This window comes from Acomys russatus, chromosome 3 (genome assembly GCF_903995435.1).
Source record: "Acomys russatus chromosome 3, mAcoRus1.1, whole genome shotgun sequence".
In the NCBI taxonomy this organism is placed as follows: Eukaryota; Metazoa; Chordata; class Mammalia; order Rodentia; family Muridae; genus Acomys; species Acomys russatus.
In genome coordinates, this window is record NC_067139.1 from 77,565,166 (window position 1) to 77,583,300 (window position 18,135).

Genomic DNA, 18,135 nt, shown 5'->3' on the forward strand with positions numbered 1-18,135 from the left:
GCTTAGCATTAATGGTAATTTTACTGCCTATAAGCTCATTTCTTTTATTTACTTTTTTTCCTTCATTTTGGTTTTTGAGACAGGGTTTCTCTGTGTATCCTTGGCTGTTCTGGACTCACTTTGTAGACCAGGCTGGCCTCCAACTCAGAGATCCACCTGCCTCTGCCTCCTGAGTGCTGGATCACAGGCGTGAGCCATGACATCCAGCGTTATTTACTTTTTTATTTACTTATTTTTATGTGTATAGGTGTTTTGTCTGCATGTATACCTCTGTACCATCTGCATGCACTGTTGTGGAAACCAAAAGAGAGCATCAGATCCTCTGAAATTGGAGTTACATGCAGATGGTTGTTAGTCAGCTTGTGGGTGCTGGGAATCAAACCTGGGTCCTCTGGAGAACAGCCAGTGCTCTAACCACTGAGCCATCTCTCCTGCCCACACACTTCATAGTTGACAACGGGTATTGGTGAAGTGTACATTAACCCTTCTCTACAGTTAGTGCTCCACATGTAACTTACAAAGCCCACCTGAGAGATAGAGTGATCTGACAGATCAAATGGATTACTCCAAGTTCCTCTTCTGTACATCTTAACAGATTTTCCCACAGGAACTGCTAGTAACTATTGGGAAAGACAAAGTTACATAAATTCAACTTGCAAGAAAATAGCATAAAGCTAATTTAGCTAAATTTACAAGATAAGAGCAAATTTGAATTTCAATTGCTACTAACAAAACTCAAAAAAAAAAAAAAAATCACTTGACTTGAAATTCTGATAGGAAAAATAAAAGAGTGTCCATACTTTGTTACTTTCAGCGAAAAACAAAGCAGTAGTATAGTAGTGTTGCGTGTATGCATGTGTGAAAAAGCAAGTGTGCTCAGTGTGTACGGAGAGGTCAGAGGGCAATCTCTGTGAGTCTGTTCTCTTTCCACTTTGTTGGCTCCTGTAGCTCAGACTCAGGTTGTCAGGCTTGGCAGCAAGTACCTTTACCCACTGAGCCGCCGCACTGAGCCTTCGCTATATTTTAATCTACTTCTAGGGGCTGGAGAGAGGGCTCCGAGGTTAAGAGCACTGATGGCTCCTCCAGAGATCCTGAGTTCAATGGACAAGAACCACATGGTAGCTAACAACCATATGCAATGGGATCTAATCTAATGCCCTCCTCTGGTGGACAGGAAAACTGAGCACTCATATACATAAAGGAAGGAAAGAAAGAAAGAAAAAAAGAAAGAAAGAAAAGAAAAAGGTTAATAAAGCAGAGCTAAAGAAATGGCACAGCAGTTAAGGGTACACTCTTCCAGAGAGCCTGGGTTCCATTCTCAGAACCTACACAGCAGCTCACAATGCTCTGTAACTCCAGACCCAGGGAACCCAATGTCCCCTGGCTTTCTCAAACACCAGGAATGCCCATGAAGCACAGTCATGCAAGCAAAACATCCAAACATAAAAATTAGTTAAAAATCTAATAATGTATTTTATTTTTAAATAGCATCTAAGGCATTATATAACATAAAGTTTTTGGAAAACATGGAACACTTCATAGATTTGCCACCCGTGCGTGAGGACCATGCGACGCTCTCCTCCACCTTTAGCCAATTTGCCACCACAGTGAATCTATATCCTAAGTGCTCACTCAGCCTATGCGAGCACATAGCTAGCTTGATCATGAACTCCTTTTCAAAATAAAACATGCAGGTATACATGTCTAGAACTTCAGCATTCAAAAAGAGGCAGAAGGATTCTGATGGAAAAGCAGCCTGGGCTATACAGCCAGTCCCTGTGTCAAAGAGAAAATATTCACAAGGTCCAAAAGGAAGGGCCTGTCCTTAAAGTCTCCAAATCAGAGCCAATTCTACTCATAATAGCAAATATAAGCAGACTATAAAAGTAGGGATTCGAAAGCTGGGCGTGATGGTGCACGCCTTTAATCCTGGCACCTGGGAGGCAGAGGTAGGCGCATTGCTGTGAGTTCGAGGCCAGCCTGTTAATCTTAGCACTCAGAGGCAGAAACAAGGGTGAGCTACACAGCAAGCTAGATCCTGAGCTCCTTCTCAAAATAAAGCATAAAAGCATGCATGTGCATGTGTATGTTTCAGTATTCATGCATGGAAGTATTTCTTTACTAGTAAGTATTAGCATTCTATCTATACCTACTATTTTGTAGTCTGATGGTTTGTTCTTAAGGTCTACTTCATGAGAACATAAAAGACAGTCCTTATTCTAACAATTAGAGAGAACCACCAAGATTTATTTAACCAGTTCCGCATAAATGAACACCCAAGACATTTGCAGTCTCATAGACTGGTATATACTTTTTTGTTATACATATGCTGTAGTGCACATGTATAAATATAGAAAATACCCAGAAGGTAGCACTGAGTCATTTATTGTAAGACTTCCATGTCTCTTCAGCACTGCATGTAATCCTGTCTCAGAGTTGTTACATTAAGCATTAATGAAAAGAAAAATATAAGAACAGCTCGTGTAAAACATACAATTTGAAAAGGTCCATCCTGACTTTTATGAGACTCGGGCTTTCTTGGCAGGTGTCAGTCCCTTGAAGGAGACATCCTGCCAGTCCACATTCTTCTTAAAAGCTGCCCACTGTCCCCTCTACAAGCATGTCAGGGCACATATGCACACACTGTCACACTAAAAATTAACGAGGACTAATAGAATAATTTAAGAGTTGAAACTCAGTGTCACTTACTTTCCCCGTCTTGGGCTGCCATGCGAGTCTGCAGATGGCCTTTGCATTCACCACATCGTTGCACTTTGGTAGCACTGGCCAACTAATGGCACATGTCTGATTTTTAAAGAAAGACAATCAAAAATTTATCTCAAAGTAGATGCAAAGCTGAGACTTAACAGGTGGTTTCTTCCATTCATTATGTTTTGGGGAAAAGCAACTGAACACACTTTATCACTGCTAGCATCCTTAGCCTATACAGTGTTAAGTCTTTTGGATACAAAAAAGTACAAGTCTTACACAAGAGCATTTTCTGTGCACATGAAGCACACATGACTTTCACAAACCAAAAAGACCTTCAATAAATTAAAATACACATGCCAACAAAAATAAAGAAATCTTGAGAGGTTAAGGCATGACATTATCAAAACTAGAAATAATTTGGTCAAGCTACTAAGGAAGGCTGTTCCTTATCAGCCACAGTATCTCTATGAATGAAAGACCCACTGATCACTCCAGGGAGACCAGACTGGTCCGTCTGTCTGTCCGGAAAGGTTTTTTTTTTTTCTTCACTTTGTCTTTAAAACCTGTACCAGGCTGGGCTCAAGGAAGCTCAAGCTCAATGTGACTCTCCAGTCAAATGTGGGCTCTGTCTTATTTATTTCTCTATTACCAACATCTAATACAGGCCCCAAACATGGCAGTTGTCTTCTAAACACATAACTAAATTTCCCTCTTTAATTTATTAAGCTTAAAAGTTAAATACTATTTATAGTTACTCCTGTGAGTTGGTGTTAAAAAAGAATTATTGTTCAATACATTTATATTCTATCAGATTATTTTGGAGTAATGAAAGTTTACTGAAAGAAACAGATTTAAAAAGATAAATAACTACTTTTGATCAATGATATTATAGGCAACACTCAAAATATCATAGAAAGGGACAAAATGTTTTAAATTCAAACTTACTAATTTACCTGGTCAGAAATATTCCACACTCTGACAGTTCCATCACAACTAGCTGATGCCTGCAGAAGTAAACAAATTATCTCTATATATTTATTACACATATTATATATATATATATATGTATTATCTCTACTACATATAAAAATTATACATAATTATTATGGCTATAATGCCACACAGAAATTGGTGCAACTGATTTTTAAAGTCTTTTATACCAATAGGGCAAATTTTTTTGCCAGTTCTCCCATAGCTTTAAACACAACTGATCAAACAACAAAGGAATGAAAGAATTACCAGGAAGGTATCCTTAGGATCAAAAGACAGACTTAAAACAGGGGCGTCATGTCCTCTAAATGTTTGCTGCTGGCTGTTATCCACCACGTCCACAACTTTGACCAGAAAATCACTATAAACAGTTAAGAGGAACCACATGAATAAATGCCAATAAAAGCCTCTTTAATGCATGGCTTAAATATTTCAAAACCAAGAGTAAATGCTATGTTTTTAAAAGAAAAAAAACAACTTGCAAACTGTCACCCAAGTTTAATAACTTGCTGTTTCATTTTGTTCAATAAAAATCCTGAAAACACAAGTCAAAACTTCTCACCTTGTTGAAACACAAGCACTGCACAAATGGTTTCTCTGGAAACCTCTAAGCTTCTATTAGTGCTAATCTAACTAACAGTTACAAGCATTGCAGAGAGCTCTATCTATCCAGCCCCACCTCAGCATCCAATGAGTTGATTTTATTTTGCCTACAAGGAGGATTAAGGAATTCTTCAGGAACCAGCACTCAAGAGAGAGAAGCTAGCCTGATCTACAGAGTGAGTCCAGGATAGCCAGGGCTACACAGAGAAACTCTGACTCAGAAACCAAAGCAAACCAACCAAACAAACAGTAAATACATTATAAAAAAGAGAGATGCTAGCCAGGCGTGGTGGCGCACGCCTTTAATCCCAGCAATCAGGAGGCAGAGGCAGGCGGATCGCTGTGAGTTCGAGGCCAGCCTGGTCTACAAAGTGAGTCCAGGATGGCCAAGGCTACACAGAGAAACCCTGTCTCGAAAAACCAAGAAAAAAAAAAAAAAAAGAGAGAGAGATGCTGAAGAAATCCTGATTTGGGTTCTACCTAAAATAATTAATTAAATTTGTAACACGTTGTCACCTTTCTCTGACCTTTTTCAGCTCTAAAAGCAATATATACATATTTTTAATTCACAATTTTGTCCTCAAAAAACTTTTTATATTAAAGTCTTGGCAACAACAACAAAGGTAGACAGCGCCCTAAAACTATCACCCGTCAGACACTGTGTGGGACATGAGCTCACCTAGACCCCGCAGCAATCTTCGTGCCGTCACCATTGAAGACAACGTGGTTTGCATTGGTGGTGAAGCGTGTTAATATGCCGTCGGGAACTCCCTCAGGGAACGTGTAGACTTGGACGGTGTTATTAGAAACTGCAGCGACCAATTTCCCATTCTTAAAGAAAAAGTAAAGGTTAGACATACTGGCTTAACAAATCCAAATCCGTTAATATCTCCATAATAATGAAAAACACGGGAAAAACCACACAGCCTTATACATGCAGTTCATGTAAAGAGAACTTTTCAGTATACAATTTTCCTATAGTGAACACTAGTGAGGAAAATTTCCTAGCTTCGGAAAACTTAATTCTACCTTCACAAGCTCCCTTCTCTAGCCTGTAGTTTTTCTTTCACTTCTGGTAAAGATAAATAGTTATATTTTAAAAGATGCCATATATCACAAACATGAAGAGACTCAAAAGAGGTTTTCATAGAAAACAGTTTCAGTGCAGAAGACTTTGCAAAGGACACGGACACCACAGCGCAGCCCTACGTTTCCACGATACAATCTTGTCTTTAAGAATGGTATAAAGGGCCAGGCGTGGTGGCGCACGCCTTTAATCCCAGCACTCGGGAGGCAGAGGCAGGCGGATCGCTGAGAGTTTGAGGCCAGCCTGGTCTACAAAGTGAGTCCAGGACGGCCAAGGCTACACAGAGAAACCCTGTCTCGAAAATCCAAAAAAAAAAAGAAAAAAAAAAAAAAAAAGAATGGTATAAAGACTAGGAGCGAATCCACAGATGCGATGGAGTGATAAGCAGACAAGCATCAATTCGGACAGTGACAACCCGAAGGCAGACAAGGAACAGATGACCCCCGAGACCAGCAAGAGCCAGTTCTGCTGCCACCGCACATGGCAAACTGTTTGCCTCTTGACTGTAAAGCCAGTGTTCTAGTGTTTGAAGCCACCGAGTTTGTGGTAATTTGTGACAAAGCAGCTTTTCCTTCCTTACAGACTTCATTACAAACACAATCACGATTATTCTTGGAGAAAAACCACAAAATATAAAAAGACTCTGGGCATATACGAGGTTTTCTACTCTTATTGTTTGTTTGTTTTGTTTTTCGAGACAGGGTTTCTCTGTGTAGCTGTCCTAGACTCACTCTGTAGACCAGGCTGGCCTCGTACTCAGAGATCCACCAGCCTCTGCCTCCCCGAGTGCTGGGATTATAGATGTGCACCACCATGATGGCTTGAGTTTGCTACTTTTATGAAGTAATCTTTACTAACATTTGGAGGTTATGGCATTTTATTTATGTATTTGGTGTTTCACCTGCATGTATGTCTGTGTGAGGGTGTGGGATACTCTGGACCTGTAGTAACAGACAGCTGTTAACTGTCATGTGGGTGCTGGGAATACATTACACTATACAAATATTCTACAACATTAAAAATTTTTCAATTATAAACATCTTTTCTGATGCAGATATACAAAAGCTATCCTGTTTTAGTCGTTGAATATCTATTTTGTGACTATACCAAAATTATAAAACGAATTCTCTGAGAATTCCCTCAGGTGCTTCCAACTTTTGGGATTACAAGCAGCGATACTGGGTTGCGGTGCAATTCAGCTGGCAGAGTGCTCTCCTGGCAGTCACAGAGGCCTGGACTCGAGCTCCCCAGGACCACAGGTCCCACCCTTGGCCATATGGTGAGCCTGCGGCCAGCCTGCGCTGCAGAAGATCCTGCCTCAACAAACAAACAAACAAACATCAACAACAATAAACCCGGGGAGGGAAAGAAAAATGAATCAGATATAATCAAAGCTTCTATAAGAAATAGTTTTAGTCCTGGGCTCAGCAGTAACAAGCACTTAACTACTCTTCCAAAGGACCTGAGTTAGGTTCCCAAATAGGGAATTTTCAAACATGCATTAAAGTCACATGCCCTCATTTCTTCAACCAACTGAAACACGTACCTTCAAAGCACACGAAAAAGCCTTTTCTCCAACATTAATGGACTTTGGGTCATCATCGTCCAAATCTTCCCACATCCTCACATCACCATCACTTCCACAAGTCACAATAAAACTGTAAAGGACATTCAGGAAAGCTCTATAAGATGCTACCTTTTTCATACTTTGAAACAAAATCAAGACACTAGTGAACACTTTTTTCTCATTTTTGCCAAATAAACATCAATAATAAACGGTTAACATCTGTTCTATGAAGATGAGTTTAATGTTCTCTACAGTTCTTCCTTGACATAAGATTATTTATTTCTTTGTAATAATGTGAGAGAAAGATGAGTAAGCCAGGCTGGCCTGGAACTCATGTAGATCTACCTGCCTCTGCCTCCCAAGTGCTGGGATTAAAGGCGTGCCCAGCTTGTTCATTCTTTTTATGTCCTCTCTGGACACATAAAAAACTTCAATAAATAAAAACAGCATAGGGTGAATGGCAAAAAATAATTTTAAAAAGAAAAACTAGGGGAGGGAGAGAGGGAAGGAAGGAAAGAGTACGAATAAAATGAATGTTTAGAAAGGAAAAAAATTATTAATTCACACACGGGGAAACCAGAAGGGTCATAAAAAAAGTGTTTAGCCAGGTACGGTAGCACTGATTACTACCTTAGTGCTAGGAGGGCAGAGGCAGCCTCGCCTACACATTACGTTTGAGACCGGCCTGTGCTAAATGAGACCTTGACTAGAACACCAGCATCTAGGCAAGATATGTCCACTTGGGTGGTCCTATGTGGCATGGCAGTTATGGGGGTAACCAAGTGCTGTCTGGATTCAGTCTATTCCACAAAGGAGAGCCCCATTGTTGGTATGGTAAACCCTTTCAAAAGCCCATAGCAGGGGAGGTCACAGACCCTAGTGGATACTTAGTACCATAGTTTAGCTAAGCTGAGTAGCCTCAAACTGCCTTCTAAATATTTATGTACATTACAAATGCTCCTCTCAGCCTTTATTAGAGAGGCTTCTATTTCGGGTGAAGGGTAGTGAGTGTAGAGGTTCACGACTGCACAAGGTGCTGACAAGGAGCTTCTCAGCATCGAGCCCTAAACTAGATGTTAACATCACGTCCTCTGCTGGTCAGGGAACACTGTGGGAAGAGGGAGCTGCGAAATTCCATCTTCTGGGCAAGACAGGCAGCCACTGCAAATGGCAGCAACTTCTGATGCTCCTGCGGGCTCTGTGCAAGAACAGACCAGTCCACAGGCAGACGCAGATGAAGGGGGGCTGAGAGGGGCCCAGCCCTGCGCCTGAACTATTGGCTGCAGAGACAATTCAGGATGGGGAGGAGTGACTGCCTTTCGTTGTGTATCTAACTCTCTATACTTCCTTGTCTTTCTTTTTCATGGGCTGGGGGATGTAGCACCCCTGAGCCACAGGCCTAGCGCCATCTTATTTCTTAACACCTACTGAATGCTCAGTTCTCCGTTCAAGGCGCTCTCCCTTAGAGCGGCTTTCTGTCCTCACCCCACGCCAGTCTCCCTACCCATGTGCTTACCGCTGCACAAATCACTTAGTAGTTCTGATTACTCCTAAATATACATTTATTTTGTATTTGATTTGTGCCAGATGCCTATTAATCCAAAAAGACCTTAACTTCAATAAAGAAAATGGTTATGGCTTGTTGTCGTTATCTTTAGCTCCCCAGGAAAGTAGAATTACGTTTGTTTGTTTGTTTTGGTTGTGAGCCTAGCCTTTAACGCCTGAGACACAAATACCTTTTCTCACGGAGCAACGAACAGAGAGGTGTGGCACTGGAAGCCACACAGGAATGGCATTTAAAAAGATAAACGAGACGTACAGGAGATGGCGTGTTGGCTCAGGCCTATGAACACTCACGTGTTCTTTCAAAGACCCCGGTTCGGCTCCCAGCACCCACATGCAGCTCAAATATACTCAGCCACACACACATATAGCCATAAACAAAATAAATATGCATAGTTCTTTTTTTTTTAAAGGGCAGGAAATGGCCCTATTAAATAACAGCTTAGTAATAAGACAGAAGAAAGGCGGCTCGAAGTCATCAAGTTAAAACGCAGAGGGAGGGAAGAGAAGGGAGCGGAGAGAAACAGCCTCACTAAAGCCAGAGGGGGCTGCCATTCTCGACAGAGTGAGGCATTTGTCATGCAGTGTGCAGTGAGCGCGCTCATGACACCGAACGAAAATGCGAGTGGCGAGAAAGCGCTCCTCGGGGGCAAGGACTTTAACTTCCCTGATAATCCTAGCTTTGCCACGACAATTCCAAGCCAAGAGTCTCAGGAACCCGCCCTATCTGCTCACCCTCCCCTCTCCGCCTCCGCTGCCGGGTCGCGCGGAGAACGCCCTGAGTCGCCCCCCTTCATTTCCAAAGACGCTCACCTTCCAGAGTCATCAAAGCAGACCTCGGTGTGTCCTTCCGTATGTCCGTACCTCATGGGCTTCTGTACGGCCGGCATCTTTCCCTTTCCCTGCCTGAACCCTCTTTTTCAGGAGGGGGGTCGTCCTCTGCGCGCTGCGCAGTCCTGTTTCCCTCACCCGAGGAGCGACGGCACGGTGCGGCGGAGGGTATGTCACACGCGTCGGGGGAGGTGACGAGCCTCTCCCTCCGCAGGCTCGGCCAACGCGAACACGGAGCAGCCCGGGCGTCTGAGGGAAACCGCAGGTCTCCTCGCAGAGCCGCTTTCCCGCGCTCCGGCGCGCTCGCCCCGTGCGCATGCGCGGCCCGCCGCCGCCCTGCGCAGGTCCCGACGGGGGGGGGGGTCGCCGGGTGGTGACGTCAGAGGCGCGCCGCCGCCCAGAGCCCGCGGCAGGGGAGCGTTCTGAAAGAAAAGGTGGGAGCCGAACCCGGAAGTGGTGGCGCTCCCCGGAGAGCAGGCGGAGACGGCGGCGAGTCGGACACTGGGCTGACCGTGGGGCGGGGGCGGGGGCTGACGGAGAGGCCTCCGCCTTGCGGGAGCTGCAGGCCGAGCGGGAGTGGCCGGCGCCTCCCTTCCGCGCCTGGCGGTGCTGATGGCGGCGCTCGCCCCGACGGCTCCAGTCCAGCCGCGCGCAGAGAGGTGAGACCGGGAAGCGTGGCCGCGAGGGCTTTCGGGCTCTCCTTCCGGGCAACCGATCGAGCTCCCCCGGACGGGGTTAGAGACGGACCTTGTCAAGCCTTTATTTTTGACATCCTTGGTGCCCTCACTTGGTCATTTCTGTAGTGAGAAAGGATAAATTAATGTTGGGGGTTTTTTTTGTTTTGTTTTTTGCCGCCCTAGTTAGATGATGCGTAAGAGAGTTAACTCGAGTTTCCTATTTACTTCCCTCCCGAAGTTTGCTAAAGTGCATTCAGATCTAAAGGAAGAATTCTTCTAATTCGTATTGGCCAGTACTTCTTTTCATCCTTGCAGTCCGAAACACATCCTGTGCTAAGTCAGGCCGCGGCCAGTCAAGTTTATGCTTTTCTTGTTTCTTCACGTTCTCCGTATTAGTAAATTGGTCTCTGTTGAAAAATTTTTTTTTTCGTTAATATTTATCTTAGGGAATCTCTCGGAGTTTTTGTGGTACCCACTGTACCGTTTCGGTCAGACTTATTCTTATCATTGTTGAGACTTTTTTTTTTTTTTTTTTTTTTTTTTGTGGATGTAGATTTCCCTGTTCTTAAATTTAGATTCATTTTTTAAAGTTGCAAGTTTAGTCATTGCTCGAACAGTGGTGTTCTTGCTAGAGTGGCGTGTTGTGAGGCATTATAAGAACTAGGGCTCCAGATAGACACTCAGATTTGTATGTGAATAAAAACTAAGAGGAGGTGCTCAGCCAGGCGTGGTGGTACGCGCCTCGAGTCCCCGCACTCAGGGAGGTGGGTCTCCAAGGACAGCTAAGGCTACACAGAAAAACCCTGCCTTTGAGAACAAAAAACAAACAAGAAGAGGAGGTGCTCAAATAGAACCTGGGATTTTTCTTTCCTTTCCTTCCCTTTTCCTGAGACAGAGTTTCTCTGTAAAATAACCCTGGCCCCTGGCTGTGCTGGGCTCACTTTGTAGACCAGGCTGGCCTTGAACTCACAGAGATCACCGTACCTCCCAAGTGCTTGGGATTAAAAGCGTGTGCCACCATGCCCGGCTTGAAATTGGTTTTAAAATGTCCTACTGCTAATTTCCCACAAGAATGAACATACCTGAGATGTTGGTTTCTGAGTAACTTGGTTTTATTTTGAAATTATTCAGTTTTTAGATGATCCAATTTATAATTCTTTTGCCCAAGTAAGTGGGCAATAAAAATTATTAGGTATAGTGTGATGTATCATAAAGGGACTTAAAAGTAATGTTTTTTAGAGCCAACATTCAGAAACCTGCAAACTAGAGCCGATTGTGGTGGTGCACACCTTTAATCCCAGCCTTAAACCCTGTGTAGAAAAACCAGAAAAGAAAAGAAAAGAAAAGAAACCTGCAAACTGGAGCAAGAGTTACAGCTGTAAATACTTTGGACACAGTATCTGTAATACTATCTGATTTTAAAACCGTGAGTGGTGTGAGCAGGCCTGCCTTAGCAATCCAGCCTTATTCAGATTGGACAGTTCTAGTTTTTACTTTTAGCCCTAACCTATTGTATGACCTTGAGTGTGAGCGCGTGTCTTTACTTTCCTGAATGTCAGATTTCTCACCTCTAAAACAGCAGTGATACTTAGTTCCATCAGATTATCCGAGTCCATAGAAGATGCTCACGGAGGTCTAACGCTGTCAGGGCCTCTTGCTGCTAGGTATTCAGTGGTTTTGTTTAAAGTGGGGATTTGCCTGTAAAATTTTCAAATGCCGAATGCCTCCAAAACTGTGAGTGCTGCCTTCAGCAAGTCCATAACCATGTTGAGGGCAACAGATTTTAAGCAGTGTGTACAGGATGACAACTAAAGAACTGCATTGCAAAATTGTCAGGTTAACTAAAATAACTTAACTTTAAAAAAAAAAAATCAGTCTGCCTATAAGTCTGATATGGACATGAAAATTTACGAAATGAATTATTTATTATTGGAGTTGGTATCTGAATGAATAACTGAAAACAATGCCAAGGCTGGAGATTCAGTTTCAGTGAAGTTAAGTTTGCCCTGCTGTGACCACTTTAATACCCTGAGGGCAACAAATACTGTTGGTCTCAAAGACAATAGGTTGAAAAAACATAGATATATTGGTATTCTACCTAAGATAATATTATATATAAGCAATGTCATATGCTCTTACACAGTTATATGAGACTATAACAGTTTTGCCTATAGAAGAGGTTTTTGTTTTGTTTTTTGAGATTTTATTTTTAGATGAGCATGGTAGCACATACCTTTAATCCCTGCACTCAAGAGGCAGAAGCAGGTAGATCTTTGTGAGTTTGAGGCCAGCCTGGTCTACAAAGCAAGTCCAGAACAGCCAAGTCTCTATTACACCAAGAAACTCTGTCTCAGAAAACAAAACAAAAAAAATTTTGAGACAAGGTTTCTCTGTAGCCTTGGCTGTCCTGGACTAACTAGACCAGGCTGGCCTCGAACTCACAGCGAGCCATCTGCCTCTGCCTCCCGAGTGCTGGGATTAAAGGCTTGTATGCACCACTATCACCCAGCTACAAAGTTTATTTTTAACTACAAAAATGTGTGTGGTAGGGGTCTCTGTGAGTGCAGTGTCTGCAGAGGCCAGAAAAGGGCATCAAATCCCCTGGAGAGTCACAGGCAATTGTGAGCTGCAAGATGTGGATTCTGGGAGCTGAATTTGGATTCTTTGCAAGGACAGCAACTATTCATAATTATTCCGCCATCTTCTAAAATGTCTTTTTTTTTTTTTTCCTTAAAGATTTATTTATTCTGCCCACGTGTGTGTCTGCATACCAGAAGAGGGCACTAGATCTCATTATAGATGGTTTTGAGCCACCATGTGGTTGCTGGGAATTGAACTCAGGACCTTTGGAAGAACAGACAGTGCTCTTAACCTCTGAGCCATCTCTCCAGCCCCTAAAAGTGTCTTTTTAATAGACTATATACTTGGTGTAAAAATCGTCATCACTGTGGAAGATGAGGCTAAAAGACAGGGCAATAACAGTTGAGGAGAACTAAGGACTGAAAGAAGGAACACTGATTTTTTTTTTTAATCTCTCTGAATATATTATGAATGAGCATTAATAATGTTTATTCTGGGAATAAATAATACTCGTATAAATCCAATGAGGTATGAAAGAGATGTAGTAAAAATCCCTCTGCTCTTAGCCACCTAGTTCCTCTACCTGAAAACATCTGCTATTTGATTCTTTTATTACATTGGCAGAACTAGATTGACTTTTAACAAAGCAAGACAGATGTTATCAGCTTTTTAACATAATTTTATTCTTCGAGTGTTTCACACATTGCAATTTGATCACATTTATCACCACCTCACTGTTGCCGGGACTCCTCCCAGATCCACCCCTACCTCCCACCCTCTTTCATCTTTGTGTCCTCTGCTCTGCTTAGTAACTTACCGTTGTCTGCCTTGTGCTGCCCATATACTTACGAGGGAGAGCCATCACTGGGACATGGCTGCCTCAGCCACAAAGAAACCTGACTCTTCCTCCCCCAGAAGCCATGGCTGTCAATGGTCTCCCAGTTGAGGACAGGGTCTCAGAGGTACCTCCTCCTCCATGCTGAGGTGGTGGCTGGCTTGCCTGCATGTGCTGCTGCACTCCTGCCTGAAGCAGTGTCTGCCTTTTCACTCCTGTTCTCTCCACCTCCAGCTCTTACGGTCTCTCTCTTCACCTTCCTCAGTGGCCCCTGAGTTTTGGCATGTGTGTGCTGTGAATGTCCTGTTGTGGCTGAGCACTGCTGACACTTTGATCAATCAGCAAAGTCTTTGTTAGCCACCATCCACTGCCCAAGAAACTTGTCTGAATAGGGCTGAGAGATGTGCTGATCTCCTGGTACAGAGGTAAGAGGTGAGAAGAGTTTGTCACTGTGCCCATTTAGCGGAATAGTAGTGTCGTTCACCCTTGGGGCCTGTGAAGCTCCCTAACCACATTCAGTGGTTTTGTTGAAACAGTGTCACTGTGTGGCTCAGGCTGGCCAGGACTCACAGAGGTCAGCCTGCCCCCACTTCCCAAATGCTAGGATTAAAGGCCTGCTCCACCACACCTGGCAATAGTCAGTGTTTTAGAGGTGGAAAAACAAAGACTCAGAAATGTTCTGATTCCCCAAAGCCACGTGCTGCACAGCGTCAGGCTTAAGCTCTTTCCCTCATCCCGAGCTGCTGTTCTACCTCTGGGTCACGCTCTTCCCATGACTCAGATCCACCGCCCGAGTCCACACTGGTCTCAAACTGCATATTCTAGTTCACACCTCCTAAGTCCTGGTATTAATAAGTTTGTGCTGCCACATAGTTGTTTGTGTTTTGTTTTGTTTTGTTTTGTTTGAAACAGGGTTTCTCTGTGTAGCCTTGGCTGTCCTTTTGTAGACCAGAGGCCTTGAACTCACAGAGATCTGCCTGCCTCTGCCTCCCGAGTGCTGAGAGTACAGGCATATGCAATGTGCCTGGCTCCACACATAGCTTTTAAAAGTAAAACTTTAAAGGATTTAAATCTAGATTCACATTTTACTAGTATTTTGGTGAAATGTGTTACCTCCCTTAAATGTAATCATATATAATTATTATAAAGTAGTAAAAAAAAATATCTATAGCTTTTTTCTTAAAAAAAAAAAAAAAAAAAAAAAGCCTGCCACGGTGACCCACACCTTTAATTCTAGCACTCAGGAGGCAGACACAGGTGGCTATCTTTTAGTTGAGGCCAGTGTGGTCTACATAGTGAATTCCAGGATAGTCAGGGCCATATAGAAAAACTCTGCCACCGCCACCCTTACGGGGGGAGGGAGGACATCTTACCTAGTATTTCTGTTTAAATCTTGGTTAAGTTAGTAGTGTGTAAGGAACTCTAATTTGAGGGGATAGACAGGCCTAGAGAGAGGGCTCAGAGGTTAAGAAAACTGGTTGCTTTTCTAGAGGATCTGGTTCAATTCCAGGACAGGATATGCAAACAAAATATCCATACACATAAAATTAAAGCACACTAAAAGTTCGTCACTAAAAGCTTTAATTTTACTCAATAAAAAAAAAAGATTTATTCACTTATTTTATAAGTACTCTATTTGCATGTACACCTGCATACCAGAAAAAGTCATCAGACCCCTTACAAATGGTTATGAGCCACAGTGTGGTTGCTGGGAATTGAACTCATGACCTCTGAGCCATCTCTCCAACCTATTTACTCAGTAATTTTAAGGAATCTAAAACTTTAAAGCTTGAGGCTGAAGAGATAGTTCATCAGCTAAGAACACTTGCTGTTGTTTTAGAAAGCCAGAGTTCAAGTCCCAACACCCACATCTGATGGCTCACTAGTCCAGGAGATCTGAACCCTTTCTCTGGCTTGTGGGTTTCCTGCACACAGGAGACACACATACCTGTATGTACTCAGTCTCATAGGTAAATCCTAAAACAAGCATAAAGCTTGTTTAAAGGAACACATTTAACCAAAGAATAAAGTGCTTTGTGCTTTATGGTATTTTAGAAATACTGGAGCTTTTTCAGTTTCAGAGTTTTTGTTTTGCTTTGTTGAGGCAGGCTCTGGTGTAGCTCAGCTGACATGAGCTCCTGATGCTGCTTCACCTACCTCCCAGGTGCTGGGACTTCATGTACTTCTGTGCCTGGTATATGTTCAGACTTTTATGATACATTTTGTTCAATTTCTAGCCTTAAATATATAGCCATTCTGCCTCTCCTTCCTTTTTTTTTTTTTAATTCTGCCACGTGTTCACCTCATTTTTAGAAAAGTCCTCAGTAATATTTATTTTTGTTAATCTCAGTGAATGATGTTTTAATACTTTCTTTCTTGATTTATTTTTGGTTTATTCCCCCCCCCCCCTTGGTTTTTCGAGACCGGGTTTCTCTGTGTAGTCTTGGCTGTCCTGGACTCACAAGCTTTGTAGACCAGGCTGGCCTTGAACTCCTGCCTCTGCCTCGAGAGTGCTGGGATTAAAGGCATGGGCCACCATGCACAGCTCATACATTTTAATTAAGACTATAAAAATGTGTCCTGATTTTACAAATGAGAAAACCAAGTTAACTGAAGTTACACTCTGTGGTGTTTTGCAGTGTGGGGACTGAGCCCAGGGCCTCACGCGTGCTCAAGTTCTCCCCAGCGCGCTGCGCCCTGTCCTTTCTTAAGCCCCCAGTGCGCTGCACCCTGTCCTTTCTTAAGCCCCCAGCGCGCTGTGCCCTTTCCTTCTTAAGCTTACTTGAAGTCTATATGGTAATGGGTACATTTTATTTTGTAATTAAAGTTGCAAATTAGGAGGAAAACACATCCACTTAATTTATTCCATAAAGTGTTTTAATAACATACCTTGCATATCCTGTTTCCTAAGATTCTGTTGCTCTTCTTTCCGTTTTGAGGAAGCTAGTTTTAGGGCTGAGGGCGAAGATGGAGTGTTTCCAGATTCTTGGCGTCTTATTTAAAGTATTGAAATAAAAGCTCACACAGATTTGCAAAAGTAGCAAGGCAACTAAACAAAGCAGTAGAAAAGAGTCATAACTCACTGTTAGGGAACAGTGGGCCTCCTGAGCCAAGGCACTCAAGGGCCCCAGTTATCCTTTAGGGCTTCTTTTTATGGGCTCAAGAGAAAGAGGAATTTTGTCAGAAGGGGGCATGGTGAGGATGGTTTCCTGTTTTGACTAATAGGTGAATTTGTATATCCATTTTTCTGCTATACACGTTTTGTTTCCCAGTGCATCTGACCTTAATCAGGTACACATCCAAATATGCATAGGCATAAGATAGGAAAAGGGGAGTCTCTAAAAATTAACTTGACACAGTTTTGCTTTATTACACTTGAACCTAAACTCAGTTTACACCAGATCAGAACAAGGTTGCACTGGGAATACATTAGGATAGAAGCTGTCCCTTGGTCCTTATGGGAAGAGCTGATCGTCGATTGGAAAAGGGCGCAGGGTTAACTTGATGTCGGTGGGTCCTGTGCTGCCAGCAGCTTGCTAGGTGCATTGTTAGAGAGGGGCATTTCATAGTCCCTGCAGAGAAGGAGCCTAAGCTGCCCAGCGCATCATTAGAAGAGGAGGGTGTGTCACACTCAGGTTACTAAACTGTGTTCGCTGGGCTTGCCTACGGCACATACACTTCCAGCCATTAGTTTCTGCTTGCCCTTTATTCTAGAGTAGCTACTGCAGTTGATAAATGCTTTAGTGCAGCTCATGGAATGTACGTTCATTTGAATGTTTCTCAAATTCTGATCTATAAGAGGGATTTGTGGTAAATACAGGAATCTACCTTAAGCAGATTTCTTTACTGAAGAGTCTCTGAAAAACTTTGTTAGTGTGCTTGGCAGTCTTCCAGGGCACACTTCTCAAACTTACTTAACAAAGGGGCCCACCTTTCTTCTCCCCAGAATAAGTACTTGTGTGAAATTACTTTATTTTGACAAGTAGTAATTTTATATATTTATAGAATACAATGTAATTTTGATGGATGTATACATAACGATTCATTCAGAAGTTAACATAATTTTTTTGTAGTAAGAAAATGTAAAAGTCTATCTTGGCTTTCCCACCCCCCTCTCTCTTTTTGGTTTTTCAAGACCAGGTCTCTCTGTGTAGCCTTGGCCATCCTGGACTCACTTTGTAGACCAGGCTGGCCTCGAACTCACATTGATCCACCTGCCTCTGCCTCCCAAGTGCTGGGATTAAAGGCGTGCGCCACCACGCCCGGCCTAACATATTTTTAAATACACATTACTCTTAACAGTTGTCCCCATGCAGTATGATAAGCACTGACACTTCCTTATACACAGGATTTTAGAGCTTGCTGTTTCCTGGAGTCTGGCATGACCAAGCTGTACTTAAAAAGAAAGTAAAGAAATGGGGAAAAGGGCGAAGAGGAGTAAGTAAAACTAATGGTTTTTGTTTCTTTTGGGTTTTGTTCTTTTCTTTTTTGAATAATCATCCAGTTCATCCTTGTGAGCCTTTGCTAAATCTTTAAAGGGTACACTTTAACTACGTAGTAGAAAATACATTTAAATTTAAATTTTTGCTAGAAAATTAAAAAAAAATTACTAGGGGGAAAACTAGAGAATGAAAATCTTTTTTTCATCTCAAACATTTTTTTCATGTACAACGTGTTTTCTTTCTTTCTT

At 42.7% G+C, this 18,135-nt stretch overlaps 1 protein-coding gene across 1 annotated transcript in view; it reads right to left on the reverse strand.

Annotated features, from left to right (window-relative positions):
- Wdhd1 (WD repeat and HMG-box DNA binding protein 1) overlaps positions 1 to 9,651 on the reverse strand; it is a 41,320-nt gene extending 31,669 nt beyond the window's left edge. The window contains exons 1-7 of the mRNA XM_051142959.1: positions 9,336 to 9,651; positions 6,939 to 7,050; positions 4,985 to 5,136; positions 3,952 to 4,063; positions 3,666 to 3,716; positions 2,710 to 2,805; positions 528 to 620 (exon numbers count right to left, since the gene is read on the reverse strand). Coding sequence (XP_050998916.1) covers positions 528 to 620; positions 2,710 to 2,805; positions 3,666 to 3,716; positions 3,952 to 4,063; positions 4,985 to 5,136; positions 6,939 to 7,050; positions 9,336 to 9,412 — 693 coding nt within the window. The 5' untranslated portion in view covers positions 9,413 to 9,651. The remainder of the gene's footprint in view (positions 1 to 527; positions 621 to 2,709; positions 2,806 to 3,665; positions 3,717 to 3,951; positions 4,064 to 4,984; positions 5,137 to 6,938; positions 7,051 to 9,335) is intronic.
- Between the last annotated feature and the right edge of the window lie 8,484 nt (positions 9,652 to 18,135).